The sequence below is a fragment of the Triticum aestivum genome, chromosome 2B, assembly GCF_018294505.1.
Source record: "Triticum aestivum cultivar Chinese Spring chromosome 2B, IWGSC CS RefSeq v2.1, whole genome shotgun sequence".
Lineage (NCBI taxonomy): Eukaryota > Viridiplantae > Streptophyta > Magnoliopsida > Poales > Poaceae > Triticum > Triticum aestivum.
In genome coordinates this window covers 798028471-798049104 of record NC_057798.1, presented here as the reverse complement: position 1 = coordinate 798049104, position 20634 = coordinate 798028471, and the positions used below count along the sequence as shown (strand labels likewise).

Genomic DNA, 20634 nt, shown 5'->3' with positions numbered 1-20634 from the left:
ATGGATGACCTAGATCACAGATTGGCACACCCACAAGAAACCGGCTCAAATCCTTCCACTCCGCCGAGCAGGCTACAAAGAGTACGGCATTTGGTCGGTCCGGCTGCACGGTTGGATCTATTTGGTGAGATGCCGCCCGTCGAGGGCCGCCGGAACTTTGAGTGGGGTGAGATGCGCGGTTGGATCCAGTTGAGCTGGGGTGGTCTCCGCGCGGGAGGCAAGGGAGGACTGGGAGGCAAGGGAAAGGTTCCCTTCGATAAGGCGTACATGGCGGAGCTCCACCGCCTCTAGGCCCAGCCAAAAAATAGTGGAGTAAAAGCAGTCAACGAAGCTTTACTCGACGGTATACTCCCCTATTTTCAGGGGATCGGCTAGATATGTTGTTACATCTCACGTCTCATCCTTATAAACGCGGGCACACGCACCCAGTTACCATGAGCACCTTCAAAAGACTGACCCATTTGATCCAAAGTCTTCCCTACCGTTTGATCTCTCTCAAGCTGCAACATGCAGAAAAGAAAAGAAATGGAAGTGGAGGACCACACCACATGGGCCACAAGGCACAGTCAAATCACAACCACACCTTACCCCCTCCCTCTCCAAGAAGAAGAAGAAGAAGAAGAAGAAGATTCAAGAAGACAGGAGTCTGCACACACATTTAAACTAGTGTCAACAAATTTAAACTACTCCGCAAGACCAGCAGGCAGTAGCACACACGGCAAGCAGTCTTAACAAATCACTAAGATATAGATACCCCCTCCCTAATCCACTTGTTAGTAGTAGTACTAATTTTTTTCTTTAACTAATTACAAAGATTAACAGCAGAGTTAGTGGGCGCAATAACTAATCCGCCACCCTCCCCTGCCATCGCCATTTATTTCCTCCTCCCTCTCGCTGGATCACCACAACATTCTCTCTCCCTCTGGATCCTCCTCCCCCCTCCTCGTCCCCCACACTCCCGCACCGCTCTTTACTCAACTGCTCCACTCCCCACCGCCGCGGCCAACCACCCCCCACCGCCCCCGGCCCCACGCCGACGCCGCGCTGCTCACCGGGAAGCAGCAGCAGCAGCAGCGGAAGCGGCCGGAGCATGGCGCGCTGATCCCTTCCCTGCTGCTCGCGCGGAGTGGCTCAGCTTGGAACACTACATGGGGCGGCATTGGCCCGGCGTGCTGCTCCTCGCCCTGCACTGCGGGGTGGCGGCGCTGCTCCCCCCCTGCTCCGCCGCGGCTTCGGCTCCGCCCCTGCCCCCTCCCATCGGCGGCGACGGTGAGCGCCGGCGCGCCCAGCTTTTCTTTTTCACCTCGCCCTGCTTAAATGCTGCTCCTTTCTGACAAACTCGCGCCGCCTGCCGCCTCCCTTGCCCGGGATCACGCCTCCGCCGCCGCTCCTTTCCATTTCCTCCCCGCCCCCGTCTCAAACCGCCGTCCTAAATTTGGCCCTCGCATCTTCGGTCCCGATTCTTTCTCTTTCCGCGAAATTACTGCCCAAGATCCGATTGTTGTTCCCCAGCCACATTTTTCCGACCGACGAGCTTCGAATTCGTGCGAATCAAATGCAAATTTGCCGTTTTTTCCTCTGACATGACATGTTTGCGGCAGTGTCGGCGCTGCTGGCCTTCAAGCGGGCGGTGATCGAGGACCCGCACGCGGCGCTGGCCGACTGGACGGGCGCCGACGGCGACGCCTGCGACTGGCGCGGCGTCGCCTGCTCCTCGCCCCACGGCTCCGTCGTCTCCCTGTAAGCAACTCTTCCAGATCTCACTCAAGCTCCGCTCTGCTCTTCACTGCCATTAGTCCACACCACATACCTGTCTCTACCAGCTCAACGCGCTGGGAGGTAAATGGGATTCGGTGACTGTGATTTGTACTTTAATCTCCTCTTCAGAGGAGAACAAAGCGGATTCGGTTAGCTGTGATGTGGATAGATGCTTGGTGTGCAGATGGCTTGTGAGAGTGGACTGATGTGCCAGTTAGATCAGCAGTCAGTCAGTCAGTCATTCAGTCAGTCAGTAGTAGGTTTGGGCAACAGGGAAAGGCCAACCGAAAATTTGTACTTGCATAATCTGATCGGTCGGAATCACGCCGAGATGAGACCGCTGATCACGACGATCAGATGATGAATTTGACTCCATGCCTTGCAGGAGGCTGTCGAACGCGTCGCTCAAGGGGTTCATCGCGCCGGAGCTCGGGCAGCTCATCTTCTTGCAAGAGCTGTATGTGCTGTTTCATTGTGTTATCTACCTATTGTTTGAGGCACTTTAGCAGCTACTTGGTTTCACTGAATGTCTGTGTTTTGGGCAGCTATTTGGATCACAACCTGCTCTTCGGCACGATCCCGAAGCAGCTGGGATCGCTGAGGAACCTCAGGGTCCTGGATTTGGGCGCTAACCGGCTGGCCGGCCCTATACCTCCTGAGCTGAGTGGACTCAACAGCGTGAGCGTAATGTAAGATACCGATTGCTTTGCTTCTACATTTGGAGTTCTTAAGTCTGGCTGCTTCTTTGCTACTCAAACTACGGCATGTTTTTCATTCGTCTCTTGTAGAAACTTGCATTCCAACGGGCTAACCGGGAACATACCGCCGCAGCTGGGCAAGCTACCAAATCTTGTTCAGCTTAGGTTGGACAGGAACAGGCTGAGAGGGTCAATTCCAGGTGGCAATGCTACTGGTTTTTCTCCTATGGCAGATACCGGGTCGGTGACTTGTCCCAACTCCTTTTTTTTTTCTGTATGGTGCTCAGTATAGTAGGTAAATTTTACATATTGAGTAATGAATAATATAAAGTCAATACTGAAGCAAAATTAGATATGTTGTAATGTAAGAATAATATAAACTCAATACTGGTGCTCAGTATAGTAGAAATTTAATTTTTGGCATAGGTTGAACTGAACTACAGAGTAATGGTTAGCTAGAATAGAACCAAAAGGGCAAGTATCCGTTATAATAGTTGCTAAATTTGTCCACGAACTTTTGTTACCATTTGCGGTTGATAGAATGTTCAGTAAAAACACTTTGCAAAACCAATATGTGACCATGTTCCAGTAAATTATTACTTATTATCTGAATACTGTATGTTTGCTTCGTCAGGTCCACGGCTCACAGTGGACTATGCCCGTCTCCTCGATTAAGCGTTGCAGATTTCTCCTTCAACTTCCTTGTTGGAAAAATCCCAATTTGTTTGAAGTATCTTCCAAGGTACTATTACACAAGGCACTTCCCACTGTTATTATCAATTAGAAGTCCATCCATTCACGTGGCTAGTTTGCAGGTCAAGTTTTCAGGGGAACTGCTTCCAGGATGAGTACTCCATCCGACAACGTGCTCATCAAATCTGTGCAAGTATGTGACTTAGCCTCTACAAGTTAACACAATTATTTCATTGTTAACTACAAAGCTGAAATATTTCTCGAATTATTACATGGACATTTGAATTCAACTCACTTAATACGAGAAGTACGGAACATCATGCTTTGTGATTATATACATGTCGCCCTTATAAAATTTCTCTGTAGGATTTACCATCACTGCTCATGAGGCAACACTTTTTTCCCCTTTTATCTGCAAACGTAATTGTCCTTTAAATTACACTACTTATGCGACATGGCATATTGATTTCTTCAAGGGTAGTTTTGATACTTAGGCAAAACCTTATGTTGAAACTCGTGCACCACCAATATGGGTTATAACTTAGTAGTGGCCTAAGGTCATCTTCAACTTCCATCGACTGAAATCTACTCATTTGTTTTAGGTGCGTCTACAGCTGCTAATTTAAAGGGATTCAAACGCCCCGCTTCTGAGCATAAGCATGATAATGTGCAGCAACCGACTTGGCTTATTGTTTTGGAAATCGCAACCGGTGCTCTCCTGCTTGTTTTCTTGATCACTGGTGCAATTACTGCCTCCAGAAGCTGCAACCTAAAGCCTTCTATAAGAATATCGTCATGGAGTAGATCAAAAAGTTGGAGCGACGAGATAACAGTACTCATTGGTTGGTATTAACTTCATCTTATAAATTGATTACTTGGTCTAACATATGTTGCTGCTAATGTATTCATTCATGCTTTTCTCAGATTCCGATATGCTGAAAAGTTTGCCAAAGCTGAGTCGCCAGGAACTTGAAGTAGCATGTGAGGATTTTAGCAACATTATTGGCTCAACTCCAGAGACTGTAGTCTACAAAGGAACAATGAAGGATGGACCTGAGGTTTCTGTCATATCATTATGCGCCTTTGAAGGCCATTGGACTAGCCAGCATGAGCTCTTTTACCAAAACAAGGTAGTTCGTTTATCTAAAATCGTGACTCAGAAACACCTTTTTTAAAACTCAAATAAATAAATAAATAAAATGGGACGTACATTGTAGGTTATTGATCTGGCAAGGCTGAATCATGAGAACATAGCAAAGTTTCTGGGCTATTGCAGAGAGAGTGACCCATTCTCCAGGATGCTAGTCTTTGAGTACGCATCAAATGGGACCCTGTACGAGCACCTACACTGTAAGTCTATCTCTTCAGTTTCGTTACGACGGACTAAATATTTGCATTTTTCTGTGTGTCGTAGATTTGATCTCATTTGTTTTTCTTGCTTTAGATGGGGAAGCGGCCCAATTCTCTTGGCTCAGACGGATGAAAATAGCCATCGGCATCGCCCAAGGTTTAAGGTATCTGCACACCGAGTCGCAGCCTCCTTTCGCTATATCAGAGCTGAACTCCAATTCAGTTTACGTTACCGAAGATTTTACCCCCAAGGTACTGCATGCTGTGCTTTTACCTGTAGACTAGTACTCTATCTCTTTGGAGCTTACCTTTCAGATGAATACAGTGTCTAACATGGTGAAAATGAACAACAGCTGGTCGACTTTGAGTGCTGGAAAATGCTGTTTTCGAGACACGAGAAGGCGCTCGGCCACTTCAACAACAAAGCATCTTTCCCTAGCCGGGACTCTTCGGAGGATAAGTACATGGACATCCAAGGCAACACGTTTGCCTTTGGAGTGATCTTGCTCGAGATCATCAGCGGGCGGCTTCCCTACTGCAAAGACAAAGGCTACTTGGTAGACTGGGTGAGCAGCATTGTTTCTCAACCTCATTGTAATAACAGTGCAGCAAGTCTTACTCAAAGATGGCGTAAAATTAAAATGAAATGTTGGAAAATTCTATCATTTCACCAACTGAAGAAGTCATTTTCAGCGGAAGCTCAAATAACTGCTCAGTCTGAATTTCTGATCCTCTACATTTCTGCAGGCCATCAAGTACCTCCAGCAGCCGGAGGAGATCGGGAAGCTGGTCGACCCTGAGCTGACCAACGTGCGGACCGAGGACCTGGCGGTGATCTGCAGCGTGGTGAGCCGGTGCGTCGACCCCGACCCGTCCAAGCGGCCGTCGATGCAGATCATCGCGGGGGCGCTGGAGACCGGCATTGACCTCTCGGCGGCCGGCATCCTCAAGGAGTCGTCCCTGGCGTGGGCGGAGCTCGCCCTCTCGTTGTAGCACACGCCTCGCCTCACCTCGTCCCACTGTAGATCTTCGTCAAATGCTAACACTGATTTGTTGCGTGCCATCATCTTCTCCGCCTTGTTGGCTCCACGGATACGACTTGCCCAGCAGTTGGGCCGCCATGTAATTCTGTGTGCCTTAGTTGTAGTGTGAGTGTGGGGGGCTCAGAAATGCAATGCTGCTCCTTGTCTGAAATGATGTTGTGCCTTGTGTGAAGGGTTGTTTTTCAGTTATAATAGAGTTGAGGATAGATCGATGCTTTTCCCTAGATCTTCTGTGATGGTCTGCATTGACGGTCTTTTGGAATGGTGTGGTTCGACGCAATGGCTCACCACCCTGCAGATGACCTTCAGGTTTTCGCTCCGGACATTGGTTGTCTCCGGGTCGACTAGCTTACCGATCTCCTCAGGCCTGCAAGAATGTAGAGATTCAGAATGAGCAGTTTGAAAGCTGGCTGCAAAATGTAGAGATTCTGAATGAGCAGTTTGGAAGTTGGCTGCAGATTGCAACAACAGATTGTTTCACCAGGCTTGCCACTTGGGTGCATCACAAGTGCATTCTTATCAGATAAATGCCCATCATCATCACCCGCACCGATCGGCTCCCATGCCATCTCTGCGTGTGAAAAATGCATCATGGCCTTGAGTCATCTGCAAGCAAGCAAGCAAGCAAGACTGACTCCAAAATGGCTGCCCATTTCTTTCTTTTTTTCCCTGCCAAGAGAGTAGTGTGCTTGTTTTCCTTGGGCTGGCAGGCAGGGGAGAACCCATGCATCTTCCTTTTTCAGCAGTAGAAATGTGTAGGTAGTTTCTTGGAGGGGGCAAGTGGTGGTCCTTGCCACTGTTACAAGTTGATGGCACACCAACTAGAGATCTCAGTGCAAGTGTTTGCAGCTGAATCAGGCCAGCACTTGCCAGTCATATCACAGATCCTACTTACTTTTTCTTTCTTTCTACCACTGGCACAAGAGATCATTGCCAAAGCCCATTTTATTCTTAGCTTGAAGATGATGGCACTCTCAATGGCCGTGTTTCCAGCTGAGAACAGGAAAAAAAAGAGTTGTGATCAATGGTAGCACTCATGCCACAAGCAAGCAGGTCTTCAAGGATTCAAGGCATGCATGTGCTCACTTGATGGCCAGGGCTTTCTGGTCTCCCTGCTGCCTCCTCCCTCCCTCCAGCTTTCCCTCTCCGATGTTGCCGCCTTTTAATTCTCTTCAGCAAAATCATCAGCAGCAGGTGGTGGGCCCATCCATGTCAACAGCAGCCATGGCCAGCCTCTTATCCTCCTCCTCCTCCAAATAATGTACAGTACTAACAAATTTCAATATTAAAAAGATGTGAGGGTTTCAGGCTGAGGCAGCCATGATCCCAGCACCTGTTGCTTCTGCTAAGCATGATTGCTCGATTAGATTTGCACTAGCACAAAGTGTTCTTGTTAGAGGACAAAAGCGCGCGCGGTACGTACTTAGCGATGATCCATCCAGGAAGCAAGCAGATGCTATGCTGAATGCTGATGCCCTTTTTGTAAAGCAGGAGCTGGTAGCTACTGTAGTTAATGAATGGGAAAGCAAGGTGTGATGATTATTTATATATAAATAAACAAACAAAGGAGAGAAGAAGAAGGCTTTTTTTTTTATGCTTGGTACGATAATTGCATGCGCGCACCAGGTAAGGCTCCAAGCATAACAGACAACATGCATAGATTCTGGCCTGCGGAAACTGTATTATTGTTAAAAACTGTCTCCTCAAGCCAGGCTTATAATTCAGTTTTTGTCTGGTTTGTTCACAGGCAAACTGAACAAAATCCACAACGTATAAAATGCTCACCAATTTTTTATCGTCTTTCAACACTGGCAACTCTCTCTCATGTAAATTAACATAAAAGAGAAGATTAAAAATGTATACTACTCCGTCCCATAATGTAAGACGTGTTTTGACACTACACTAGTGTCAAAAAAATGTCTTACATTATGGGACGGAGGGAGTAGTACTTTCTGTAACTTTGCATCTTCTTCTGACAGTATGTGTTTGAGCCGTGAAGCAGCAGCACTAGTGTAGAGTACTGGTGTGAGTCTGAAGCGAGTACAACCATCTTCCATTCCTTTGAGGAGATCCTAAGCAACACCACCAAAGTTCCTCTACTCAATACTCACTACTCACTTGCACCATACCACAAATCCCACAGTGGCCAACTGGCACTGAGGATTGGTTGCTCTGGCTTGCAAGTGAAACCTATCCAGTATCCAGACAAGCATACAAAGCAAAAAAACAGACAGAAAATCTCAAGATCTGCTGCAACCTTTTCCCTCCTTGCAGTTTTTGTCCAGCTCCTCTTAGTAGCTAGGAAGGGAAAAGAAATGCTGGAAGAACGGTGGATGGAGTACTGGAGTCAGAATCAATCAGACACCATGGCCTGATGTGTGTGGTACTAGTTACTAGACCTAGAAGATGTCGATCCTGATGTAATGACAAGAGTAGTGTGCTCTAGACTACACTTTTGGCCTCATGTGTTGTCGACTAGTACCACTGGGTGTGAGGACAGGGGTGGTGAGGTGAGTTCGGTGTGGAGTATCATGTGAGAGAGAGGGTCATCAGCCACTCCCCACTTAATGATAGTAGCTACTTACTGTAGAACATTGCTCATGGACATGTCTAGGTGCTATCTATAGGGCCATGCACCTGTGTCTATCATGTCTGTACATTTCTGTTTCATTTCTGTTCAGGCCGTCCCCGCATTTCAACTAATCCTTTCCGGAGAATTAGACGGCCTACCTGAACAGGCTTTTTATTTGGTGGGTAACATCGATGAAGCTAGCACGAAAGCTATAACCTTAGAAGAGGAGAACAAATCGCAGAAATGAAATGGAAGGTTACGATGATCAGAATATGTAAGATGCAAGAGCCTACAATCACAGTTTGGCCAGTTAGCAACTTTATACCTTGCAAGCCCTTCAGATTAAACAAACCAGTCTAAACAAAAAGTAAGTCCAAAATGCCAAAGTAAACATTAAGCAGCATAATGAAAAAAGTTCACAAAATCATGCACTGAATTGAAAATGCATAGAGTCAATTCTGCACGTTGTCATTATTTTTTAGTCAATCAGAAGATGTGGTGAGGAAGCAAAATACCAGTAGGCTACAACCAAAACAAGATTTCCTTTTGGCAGCACTGCAAACTAAAGCAAGACGGTTTTAATCATTTGTTAGCTCATAGTATCCCCCAGATTTCCTTGCTTCTACAGCCTACACTGATAGATGATGGTGGAACTGTCCTCGTCTAATAAAGGGATATACAGTGGGTTAAAAAAAAAGATGATTTTGTTTATTCATCCAAAACAGGTCTTGTTTGTCAGCAGCTGCTACTATTAACCCTTTATTTTGCTTTGTTGAGAACATATAGCCCGTACTGCAAAAGCACTGCACTCACTGATCAATCTCAACGCCCCAGTTGCAAGTTAAACTACATTGAGATCTGCCTAAAAAAAAGAGATCATTCAGGTAATGCGTACCTGGTAATTACCCTTGTGACCACTTCCACAGAAATTTTTGACAAACCACGCCAGTTTTCGCGGCGAAGTCCTCTGAATCATTGTGTGATCTTGGATGTATAGTGCTAACAATAGTGTGCTTGCAATAGGTCCACAAAGAAGCTACTGTAAGCTTGAAAGTTAGGCCTCATTGGCACTTGTTATCCTTCCATTTAAACATGTTTAAGTCAGGCGTGACAAATTATGCCAGAGCATGATGATTTGAACGAGGATCTTGATGATGGCCATTCTCATAGGGTCACAGTCTGCCGCGCAGTATGTTGCCAAAATGAAGCACCGTGCTGAGCAAACCGGCCAGAAACCCAAGCTCAGTTGTCGGTTCTGATTGCCAAGTTACTTCGACAGTGCCTTCACTCAGATCTGCGCCGGTGACTGTCACCACCTGTCCAGGATTGAGAAGAGAAGAACTGTCAACTGTTAATCAGTATGTTAACAGGTCATAAAGTACTAGAGTGGTACTGAGCATTATCACCTGCTAATTTGATCAGACATGAAGGATGCAGTATTATAGCCAAATACTGCTCTGTGTAACTTCAGACAACTAAGTGGACTGTTCCTTGAAAAGTGGCAAAGTATTAACTATTTGGGGCATTTGAGACAGACTCCACAGGGCACATGGTCAGAGTTATCATATTTATTGTGTGCCAATTCCTTATCTTTTCTTCTTCTCTCCATAAATTAAATGAACAAGAATTACACAGTTAACAATCCATATAAACATCCACCTCATGGTGCGAAACATCACAGGGCTTTATAGGTTTGTTACAGGCTACCACTGTTCAATACTTCAGTATTGTGCACAAGCATACATGCTACAAATAAGTTGAAAGAGCTGGTACAGAAAACTGCTAAAATTATGGTGAAATCAAGGAACTTCAAGAACCAGCCTCTCGGACACAGCATAGAACTTCAAGATTTGGTTATCACCGTGGAACTGTAAACAAATCAACGGATGCTGGCTTAGCACGCCACCGGCCAAAAAATGGAGCCTTTCTAAGAAGCTCAAGCATCTGCTGGTACTCACAAGCCATGTCCTACAACAGAGATAAGACACCTTAAACCTTCACTTCTTGTATCCATAATCATTGCTCACAAAGAATCAGGAACCATTTAATGTAATCTAGCTGTGTGGCTTCAGCTCATTATGCATTTGAGTACTCATATCTTACAGTATAAGATGAAATACCTTAATTGCACGATAAGAAAGTTTCTCATGCCGGAATTTTGTGACTAATGGATGTTCAAGTGATACGAAGGCCTCTGCCAATCTTATCCTGCCATCAAAACACATATTATCATGACAGGTTTACATCAGAATGCTAGGAATGAGAAAGCAAACTTTCTTACTTGCAGAGCAATGACTCAGTGGAGGGTGAGGATGCTGCCTTTGAAGATGTACCTTGTTTTCTCCCAGTTGTTCCTAAAACAACTTCATGCAAACCGGATTTATTCCAGCATATTGAGTACCTAATAAATGAAAGGCAAAATGAGGAGGTCAACCAAAAAAGGTAAATACAATACAATATGAACAAAATGAAAAGGAGCTCAAAATGGCAACAAACCGTATAACTACCCGCAAGTCAAAGGCGGTATATCTCCTGAAGTCTGTTGAAACTCTTGAGGGGGGATAGGTGCCTCAAAAAATAGTGGCTGCAGGTATAGAAAAGGTACACCATGATGACTCAGTGAAGAATGTGCTGTCTCACTGCATAACTAGAAGGAATGAAAACCAACCTTGTTCAGTTTGAAAGGGTCAGGGAATTTTCTGGATAGACAGGACAGGCGAGCACCAAGAACTTTTACAACATTACTTTCAATACAAAACCCGTCAGGTGCACCATCAGGTGATTGTCCAATGGTAATGGTGGACAAATACAAGGGTTCAAGAATGTGTGACAGCAATGCACCTGTAGAAGAACACATATGCACAAAGAGGTGACAGTTCATCGAGTAAGAAAATTGAACACTTCATAATCAGCTGATCAGTGAAGTGACAAAAAGAATTAACTGGGAAAAAAAAGAAATTGTTGCCACTAAAGTGGTCTGCACCATATACCGCCACATACATCCATGAAAATAAGTGGTCTTACATAATCAAAATATGGATCTGCAAATGATTCTGGAGAACAAACCTTGGATCCCAACGACACACCAGCGAGTAATTTTGTCAAAACAGCTCACCGACAATGTTGTATCACCACGCCCTGGCTTCCTTTGCACGAATCCAACGTCTGATACGTAAAGTGGTACGTCAATCAGGGAATAGTAGCAAATTAGTAACAACGCAAACATAAATGAATGGTCCAACTTCAAAATTGTATCAAACATCTACAGCGTCTAAAGTGTGATCCCCCAGTTATGCTTCAATAAAGATATCCAAACACACCAATTCCAAGTCTAGCAAACCTACTGCGCATTGGTGAGTGATCACTAATGTCATGTTGTCAACTACTCCCTCCGTTCGAAATTAGTTGTCTCGGAAATGGGTGTATCTAGAACTAAAATACGTCTAGATACATCCATTTCTGCGACAAGTAATTCCGAACGGAGGGAGTAGCAAAGTGTACCACACTTCCACCCAGCAAGGAGCAATTGGGTTCACAAAACCATCATGAAAAGGTAACTTCTGATTGGTAAGCTAAACGATCTTGCAAATCTTTGTAGCAGGCCATGGGCCAATTCAGGCAGTTTGCCAAACCTATAGGTTAGAGTAGATACAAAATAGCAGCTCCAGGAATGAACTTACAACTTCTGCTGAAAACAAAGAATAAGAAAGAAGCATACCACTGCATCCATTCACCATGGTATCCAGCTGTTCCATTCGAACCTCCAAGGATGACGGCGGCACCGGCATGACCCCACCTGCACCAATTCACCAAACCGATGAACTAAATCAATTGTTCATATACTTTGTGCTGTGACAAACAAATCACAAGACATCACTGCAGCAGTCCCAAAAACAATACATTATCTTTGAACAAATGCTAAGATGTAGTACTATCAGGATGCAGAGGATAATTCAGCTTTGGAAGAACACCATCAAAAAACCATGTACATACAGGGGATCTGGGTGATGTAGAGATGCAGCTGATGCCCGTCCCTCAGCCTCCACCGCCCATCAGCGCCAGATGCAACCAGCCAACTTGGTGGGTTGTCTGTGCCAATCTCGGCATAAATGAGGCGGAGCAGCGCGCGGCGGGCGACGACCTCGGCGTGGGCGTCATGGACGAGGTCACCGCGAGGTCCGAGGCGTGCTGCACCGAGGCACTTGGTGCCGGTGGCGAGGGAGAGGACGGTGGGGTTCAGTGGGTTCTCTGGAGAGGAGAGCAGGAAGGCAGCGAGGACGGTGGACTCGCGGCCCTGCGGCTTGCCCTTCTTTGGGAGGGCATAGTACTGGTGGAGGGCGGCCGAGGAAGCAGCCTTGGCCCACAGGACGCCGTCTTGCCGCTGTGGCGAGGAGGCGCGGAGCATCTAGGCGCGACAAGGACTCCAGTCCAGAGGTTACAGCCTACAGAGTTCAACCAACAGTGATTCAGCGAACAAGGGGAAGATTCCAGCTGTATCAGAAAAATCCTTTTAAAGGATCTAACCAGGGAAATCAAAAAGGGAAAACTAAACAAGGTTCCGATTAACTTCCCAACAAATTTCTGCTCAAAAGAGATTACCTAATTATCCTTGGTAGTATTATACTACATTCTAACTATTCTTGCCACTCAATTGTTCTTCATTATTTTTCTCTGATTTTGTGAACTATTTTATTCGGTGGCACCTTCTTACTGTATACAATTACATAATTACCACCAAACAGAGTAACACAATGAGTATTTCCTGCACTTTTTTTTTTAGATAGCGAACCACCAATGGAGTCAATGGAGTCAATGGAGTGGTATATTTAGGTCTGTAAATGGTAGTGGTGAGATTCACATTGTTCAGCAAATAGTGTGCTGAGTTAAAATTGCATGGAGCAATATATAAGTAGATGCTAATAGTTTGATGTTACAGATTGAAATCAGAACACAGTAGATGTTATGCTAGTAAATCCGGCTGATGTTACCTGGAGCAGCCGGCGCCCTTCTCCGTCTCCGCCGCACGCGCGCGCGAGAGAGAGAACCACGCCACTTCCCTCCTCCTCTCTGGTCGCCGCCGAGCCCGAGCTGACCCTCCGCTAGATTTGCGGTGGGGCGACCGGGATCCGGCGAGAGCAGGGGTGGAAGAAAAAGAAGCTCGGAGGAAATACGGCGGCGGTCTTATCGGGACAGTTTAGAATAGGCCGGCCCAGAACCACGTGAAACTCACAGGCCTGGGCCGAAATCCTACTCGTTATCGGAAGGGTTCTCGATTTTTGTTCACAAAATAATTATGATTATACATTCCAAAGAATGTTTGTCTCAACTTCGGAAGGGTTCTCCAAATTTTAAAAAATATTCACAAATTTTAAAAGTATTAATGGATTCATAGATATTCACGAATTAAAATAATTTAAAACTTGCTTTTTCATGAATTAAAAAATGTTCATAAATTTAAATGTATGAAGCATTAATTTTTTCTTTTTTTTTGCGGGGGAAAGCATAATTTTTTTTCATGATTTTCTACAATCATGAATGTATAAAAAAAATATGAAAACCCAGAGAAGGAAAAGGAAAATATACAATAAAAATCAAAAAGTCAAAAGATAAAACTAGCACAAAAACCGCGTAGGAAACAAGATACCTGGAAACCGGTTGGGGTCTTGGGGTACTACAAGGCGCAATTCGCCAGTCTTACATCCTCTGCCATGACACCTATTGTTTGGAAGGAATGGGCCCAGCCAAGTGCGAGTTCTTCAAGACTACATCAGCGCGGATGACCAAAATGTGGCATGTGCCCTCTTTGCAAGCAAGTCCAGGAGTCCGCCACCCAACTTCATTTTCATTGCCGTTGCACGATCAGAGCTCGGATGGAGATCGCCAATTGGCTCGGTCTTCATGATATATTGCCTAGAGTTTGGAGGAATGCTATCTCAGTAGAAGTTTGGTGGATTGATACCGTGAGCAAGAGAAGCGATCATCATTCCACATTATTACAAATCATAGGAAACTAGTCAAATCAGGGTTCATCACTCCACGATTTTACAATACAACAAACTATATATTGTTCGTCGTCCCATAATTTTCAAATCCACAGGGAATGCATAAATTCATCATTCAACATCCAGCAATTTCGCAAACAGTAGGAAACGGGTAGATTCGGTGTTCATCGACTCCGGCCAAGGCATTCTGCACCGTTCTTGCTGTATGACAGGATCGGTAAGCAGCACCATTCGCTCCTAGATCACCCAGAATCAAAGAATCAAGCACCTGCACCCAGCTGACCCATGTGCTTCGGTGTGGGAAACATCATCATCAAACTGTACACCTGGTGTTTTGACAGGTTAGCCAAGGGATTAAAGATAAATAAGCAGAACTAGTAACAACTCATACTTATGTAAGCTACATAGCGAGGTTTTGCAGAACACACAACGGGAAAATTAAGCATCACAGGGATTTATATGGTGTACCTCTCATGCGCCTGCCAGGTCCAATTTGTTTATTGTGAATGTGCTGAATCTTTTGCCGGTTTGGATCTCCAATTGTTTCACACGACCTCATGAACACCTCATTGCAGCGCTTGAGTTCAAACTCCTCAAGGGACTGGGGCAGCACTGGAAGAGAATGGATATTTTGGCAACCATCGATGGACAGTTTCGTGAGAGCTAGCCCCAATAGGCTGCAGTTCCAGAGCTCAAGTTCTTGCAGGCACTTTAAGCCACCGTTCTGCCTACCCACCATCCAATTAGGGTATCTCACTCTGTTGTACATGTGGAGTTCCAGTTTTTCAAGATCCTTTGGAGGGCATAGACCCTCAAGTACCTCTACTTCAACTTCTGGATTGCAGCTCTCCTGATCACAATCCCAGCATAGTTCTAGCTCTGTGAGTAGCTCCTTATGAGCTAGCTTGGCTTCAAGAGCTTCCCCATTGCTTCTAACATTTTCAAGACCTCTAATGCGCAAACGGCCACGAAGCTTGTTTAGGTCCCCCAGATGTTTTATCTTGGAACCTCTGCTATCCTTACTTACTGTGAAGTATGGTCCTAACTCTTGGAGTGATGTCAACCTGGCAATGTTCACCAACTTCACCATACTGGCATTCCCCACATGGCGTAAGCTAACCAAATAAATCCTGTCTTCACCTTTGGAGAGCGAAAGATGTCTGCGATCACCAAAATCAAGTGTCTGAATGTGGTGAAGTTCTCTAAAGGTCCCTGGTAAAATTAGTCTGTCTGATCCACCGATCTTGAAAGTAAGGTGGCGTATATGCTTGACACCAATAGGTTCTAAGAACTTGACATGCATAGTCAAACCAAATGTCACATTCAGTACCCGCAATTTTTGCAGCCTCATGATTAAATCCTTGAAAACTTCTACCTCATCTTGTGTCGATAATTGGATATCTTTGATGATGAGAGTGCAATTTTTTCAATTCAATAGTCTTCATGGCAAGCTTATCCCCATTATAGGTATCAATAGAAAGATGGCGAACACCTGGAGGAATTTCTCCTGTCCACCCGTCCTCAATTCTAAAGTAATCGCCTCCAGCGATCCTCTCTGCTAAATCGTACGGAAGATCATGCATTAAATAGTAGTCCTCACCGCAGGACTCTTTTCCCCCATATTGCAGAAATGAGATTGACACAAGTTCGTCAAAGTAATCCTGACCAACATCTTCCATTTCCTTCCCAGCATTAGTACTTCTTATAAACCCTTCTGCCACCCACAACTTAACTAACACATTACGTCTCAAATGATGTCCTCTAGGGAACATACTACAGTAAGCAAAGCATTGTCTAATCTGCGCATTAAGATGCTGGTAGCTCCATGACAGAGCTCCCATTGTCTCGTTCAATAAGTCCTGATCCCTAGCTCTTCTCCATAACTCAACATTTTTCTTGTACGTAGTTGTCCTCCCACTGTACTGGCTGCTAGAGGTGACCTCTTAAGCTTTTCTGCAATGTGGGCCCCAATATTCCAGAGTGTGCTCCCAGCTCCATTGTTTGCATTCCAATCTCCAAGTGCATAATACATGAATAGCTCAAGGAACATACTATCATCCAAGTCACTAATTGGAAAATTGGCACATCTCACATCAGGACCAAGATCAGAGAAGGCATCTACATTTCGACTTGTCGCTAGGATCTTGCTTCCTCTCTTTCCAACCTTGAATGAAGAAAGTAATTGTGGCAGATTCTGCTCACCAACATCCTTGTTGCACCAGACATCATCTAGTACCAAGAAAAACCTTTTGCCACTCAGGTTATTTTTCAATGAGCTTTGTAGCATATCAAGACTTAAGTCTGTTGTATGGTTATAGAGTCCATCACGATCACATCCTGTAATTGCCTCAACCATGTGCCTGTGAATGTCCTCGATACAAAAACTTTTAGAGACATGGATCCATAATAGTATGTCAAAATGGCCATCTTTTTCGGCTAGCTTGTCCTTTTCCTCCTCGGCATAAACCAATTGTGCAAGGGTTGACTTCCCAGATCCGCCAATGCCATGAACTCCAACAACAGAATAACATAGACCGCTATTCCTGTTTGTCCGGCCATGACCTGCCTTCTCATGAAGCATTTCTACGATCTTGTCACGATCCTCATCTCGACCAATTACCTTCACTGTGGAAGTTGCAGTGGTACGCGCATTGGCTGCAATAGGTTGTCTCTCATCACCCTTACTTGCACCGGGCAGGTTCAGCCATTTCAAAATTTGGTGTGCTTCATTTATAATCTTTTCTATTTTCTCTAGGCTCTGCTTTAGTTGATTTTTTGACATACCAGTCTCCTGCAAAACAAAATCACAGGTAAGGATATCAATAAGGAAGAGGATTTTAATATAGATTGTCCGCAACTCATCCCAACCAAGTTAATAACGGAAATAGGTAGGGCTAACATATTTTGGGGGAAATTTCTGACATCCTGCCAACATATCCGCAAGCTAAATGCTGAGTGCCACTTGTCTCGGTCAGCTGTGCCAATGGTTATTTTTATCCATTTTGAGGGAAGGACCTGATTTTTCTTAGATTTGATCGTCTGGCTAAGTGCCACTAAAAACTCAACTCGCAGAGTGGTAGTCATAGTTAAGGTGGGAGCAGTGGTACGGACATATGTAGAAGTAAACTACTCCCTTCCATCTATATAAATTGTCGCTGATTTAATACAACTTCAAACATTCTATGCAGCGAGTTTCGAGTGTGAGAGAGAAATATGAAAACAGCAAAGCTTGAGTAAAGAAAATGACCTTATTTGTTAGGGGGGAAACGGCGATGGACTGGATCTTGTGCTTCAGCAAATTCACCCTACATGGAGGCTCGTCTGAGTTGAGCTCGTAATCTTGGACCTGTTTCTCGAGGCGATGATAATCAATATCATCCAAGATGTCTTCAGCTTCGTAGAAAGCAGTCTTAAGATCCCCGAACAGCTGCTGGAGATGAGCCCTGTGAGGGCTCTCTGCCACCATCTCGATCACCTGCTCCAGCAGCAAAATCTTGGGCTCAAGTTGTCTTAGCTTCTCCGACGCGTCAAAGCCGAGGAAGGAGGAGCATTTCTTGAAAAGGTCGGAGATGACGGGCGAGGCGACCCACCCTGCGGCTTTGATGCCCCATCCAATGGCAGCAGACGCAGTCACCGGATCCGCCATCGGAAGCTACTGCAAGTTGCTGGACAATTTGCTGAGAAGTGGTCCAACATGAGTGCAAAGGACGTGTCACTAATAATGTCCATGGAAATGAGTCGAGAAAACATGCACCGGAGTAGGTGTATAGAGGCTGGGGGCAGATTACCAAGGCCGGAAGAGGCGACGGCCAAATCCGGCGGCTTGGACTCTTTTCCAATAACAAGCACGAGATTGGTCGACTCCTATTCCTATATATGAGTGGAAAAAACCATTCAATGCAATACCATGTTGCAAAAGATGGAAGAATAGTCGATTTCCCATCACAAGAATCTGCAGCTAACACAGTCACAATAAGAAATCAGCACATATAATATAGGTAGCAATTTTTCTGAATATCGCTGTGTGCAAACAACGCCCAGCCCTGTAACATTTCTTGTCTGTTCTACAGTATATCCCCCCCAGAACAGAGCAGCAGATGTCTCAGAAGAAAAAAAGCAGAGAGCAGCAGCAGCAGCACATAGCTACGCCCTCCAGCACAAGAGCAGCAGCAGCACCTCCATGTGCCGGAGACCGCCGCCGTCTCCTCCTGCTCCTTTCCAACTCTGGAGCTGACAGAATCTGCTAGTTTCTACTACTAACTGCTCTCTCCAAGGTCAACGCCTCTCTTTCTCTCATCTCGACCAAAAAGATGGCGAGATTGGAATGAACCTCAGGGACGCAGTCGCTATGTGGTGGCTGGAAGCACACTTCCGGCGGCCGCCGTTGGCGTCGTCTCCGAGAGGGGAGACACGGTTGGGTCGCTCTTGCAAGCCGTACAAGTGTACTGGGCTAGGCTGCTCGTTGGGCGGCTTCCCGATGAGGTATCTGGGACTACCACTGATCATCCGGAAGCAATCGGCTGCGCAGTTACAAGGCCTGGTGGAACACATCGCGGCTTGCCTACCTACTTGGCGTGCCGCGACCCTACCAAAGAGCAGCAGGTTGATCCTCATCCAATCGGTCCTCTCAGCGATGCCAGTGCATGCAATGTTGGCCCTGGAACTACCGGCGAAGACAGTCTCGGCGATTAACAAGATCCTGTGTGGCTTTCTCTGATGTGGCAAGGCAAAGGCGAATGGAGGAAACTGTGTGGTGGCCTGGAACACTGTTTGCGCACCCAAATGGGCTGGAGGCCTCGGGATCCCAGACGTCGCTTGGATGAACGTAGGAATGCAGGCCCGCTGGCCATGGTTGGCACGTGTGGACACACGAGGCCCTGGAGCGAATTCACTATAGCAGTACCGAAGGCATCCATCCAGCTGTGCAACGCGGCAACGCGGATGGTGCTGGGAGATGGCGCACGTGCTCTCTTTTGGGAAGATAAATGGATGGATGGGTTTCGGATGGAGGAGCTCACACCCATGATCCATGCAAGGATACCGCGACGAATCCGCAAGCAGCTCCTGGTCAAGGACGCAGTGCAAAACGGGGCGTGGGCAGCTTCCATTGGCCCAGACATCGACGCACCAACACTCATGGAATTCATAAGCCTGTGGTCTTGGGTCCATGGCGTGCAGCTCCAAGAAGGGGTACCGGACACCATCAGTGGGCTTGGGAGCATGACAGGCCACTACTCCGCTCGATCGGCGTACGCCGCCAAGTTCATGGGAAGAGAGATAGCCCCAACCTCGGAGGCAACGTGAAAGTGTCGGCCCCCTCTGCAATGCCACTTTTTCACATGGCTCGCGATACGTAACAGGTGCTGGACCTCGGACCGCTTAGCAAGGAGGGGGCTGCCACACCAACAATCATGCCCAATTTGCAGCCAGGTTGACGAGACAATGAACCATATTATGCTACAATGTGTTTTCGCAAGGACTTTCTGGATGGAGATCATCCACGCTTTGGAGATGCCGCAATGGACGCCAACCACACATGACACCCTACCGGAGTGGATCCTCAACAAGCGGGTACATGGCACCAACGAGAAGGATCTAAGGGCCATCATCATACTTGCCCTGTGGGAACTGTGGAAACATCACAACGGGATCGTGTTTGATGGTGAAACACCATCCCTAGGTAGACTACTAGCAAGGGTCTCCAATGAGGGCAAGGCTTGGAGGATGGCGGGCCTCCTAAAGTCGGACTTAGGACGTTTATTTGGGCGGATACATAGGTGGGAGTCTAGCGAAACGTAGACATATGTAAACGATGGACTGGGTGTGTAACACCCTCAGCAGAGGGCTTCTTGTACCCTTTCTTCTCCATTAATGAAAGATACGCATGCTATGCGTATTTGAGAAAAAAAAACGGTTGGGTCGCTGCTGAACAATTTTTAAGTGCCAATGATAGCTACGATGCAACTCCTTTTAAAAAAAGATGACCCATCTACCCCGGTTGCTTTACACTGTTGAAAAGGAGGATGACGTCATCAGTTGGTTGCATTCAGCTCATGAAGCGTGTTCGTTTACTATTTCGAGATTCTTTTTGAGGGAAACGAGGCAAAAATACATGGGGTGTCATCGCCTCTGGAGTGTCATCCCGAGGAGGAATGGGCAAAGAGAAGATCCTCCTTCCTACTCCACATGCAAGCGGCATCGACCGGAGAGGAGGAGTAGGAAGGCAATCTTCTCTTTGCCAATTCCCCCTCCGGATGCCTTGTGTTCTGGACGAGTTTCTGTTGCGTTTGTGCGTTTGATCTCACTAGTAGAAAAGGGGGCAAAGGTCCAGGCCGGGTCAGCCCATTAGTCCCGGTTCAGTCCAGAATCGGGACCCATGGGGCATTGGACCCGGTTCATGAGCCCCGGGGGCCGGCCGGACCACGTGGGCCATTGGTTCCGGTTCGTCTGGACCTTTTGATCCCGGTTGGTGGGACGAACCGGAACCAATGGGCCTCGCTCCTGGCCCATCACCATTG

General features: G+C 46.3%; 2 protein-coding genes and 1 pseudogene across 2 annotated transcripts; 1 reads left to right on the top strand and 2 right to left on the bottom strand.

Moving 5' to 3' along the window:
• The first annotated feature begins 915 nt into the window (after positions 1–915).
• Positions 916–5766, top strand: LOC123047504 (probable LRR receptor-like serine/threonine-protein kinase At1g63430). The gene is made up of 13 exons (XM_044471074.1): positions 916–1269; positions 1602–1740; positions 2144–2215; positions 2304–2447; positions 2547–2696; positions 3091–3198; positions 3272–3342; positions 3752–3991; positions 4074–4279; positions 4367–4499; positions 4594–4751; positions 4853–5065; positions 5247–5766. Exons 1-13 carry the CDS (start codon positions 1149–1151, stop codon positions 5490–5492), a joined length of 2001 nt encoding a protein of 666 aa, XP_044327009.1. The 5' UTR covers positions 916–1148; the 3' UTR covers positions 5493–5766.
• A 3924-nt stretch (positions 5767–9690) lies between these two features.
• Positions 9691–13270, bottom strand: LOC123047505 (tRNA-specific adenosine deaminase TAD1). The gene is made up of 9 exons (XM_044471075.1): positions 13103–13270; positions 12108–12556; positions 11833–11910; positions 11181–11279; positions 10783–10955; positions 10622–10698; positions 10396–10515; positions 10235–10322; positions 9691–10082 (listed from the first exon to the last, which is right to left on the bottom strand). Exons 2-9 carry the CDS (start codon positions 12517–12519, stop codon positions 9972–9974), a joined length of 1158 nt encoding a protein of 385 aa, XP_044327010.1. The 5' UTR covers positions 12520–12556; positions 13103–13270; the 3' UTR covers positions 9691–9971.
• Positions 13271–14561: 1291 nt separating this feature from the next.
• LOC123039702 (putative disease resistance RPP13-like protein 1) lies at positions 14562–18667 on the bottom strand (annotated as a pseudogene).
• Positions 18668–20634: the final 1967 nt, after the last annotated feature.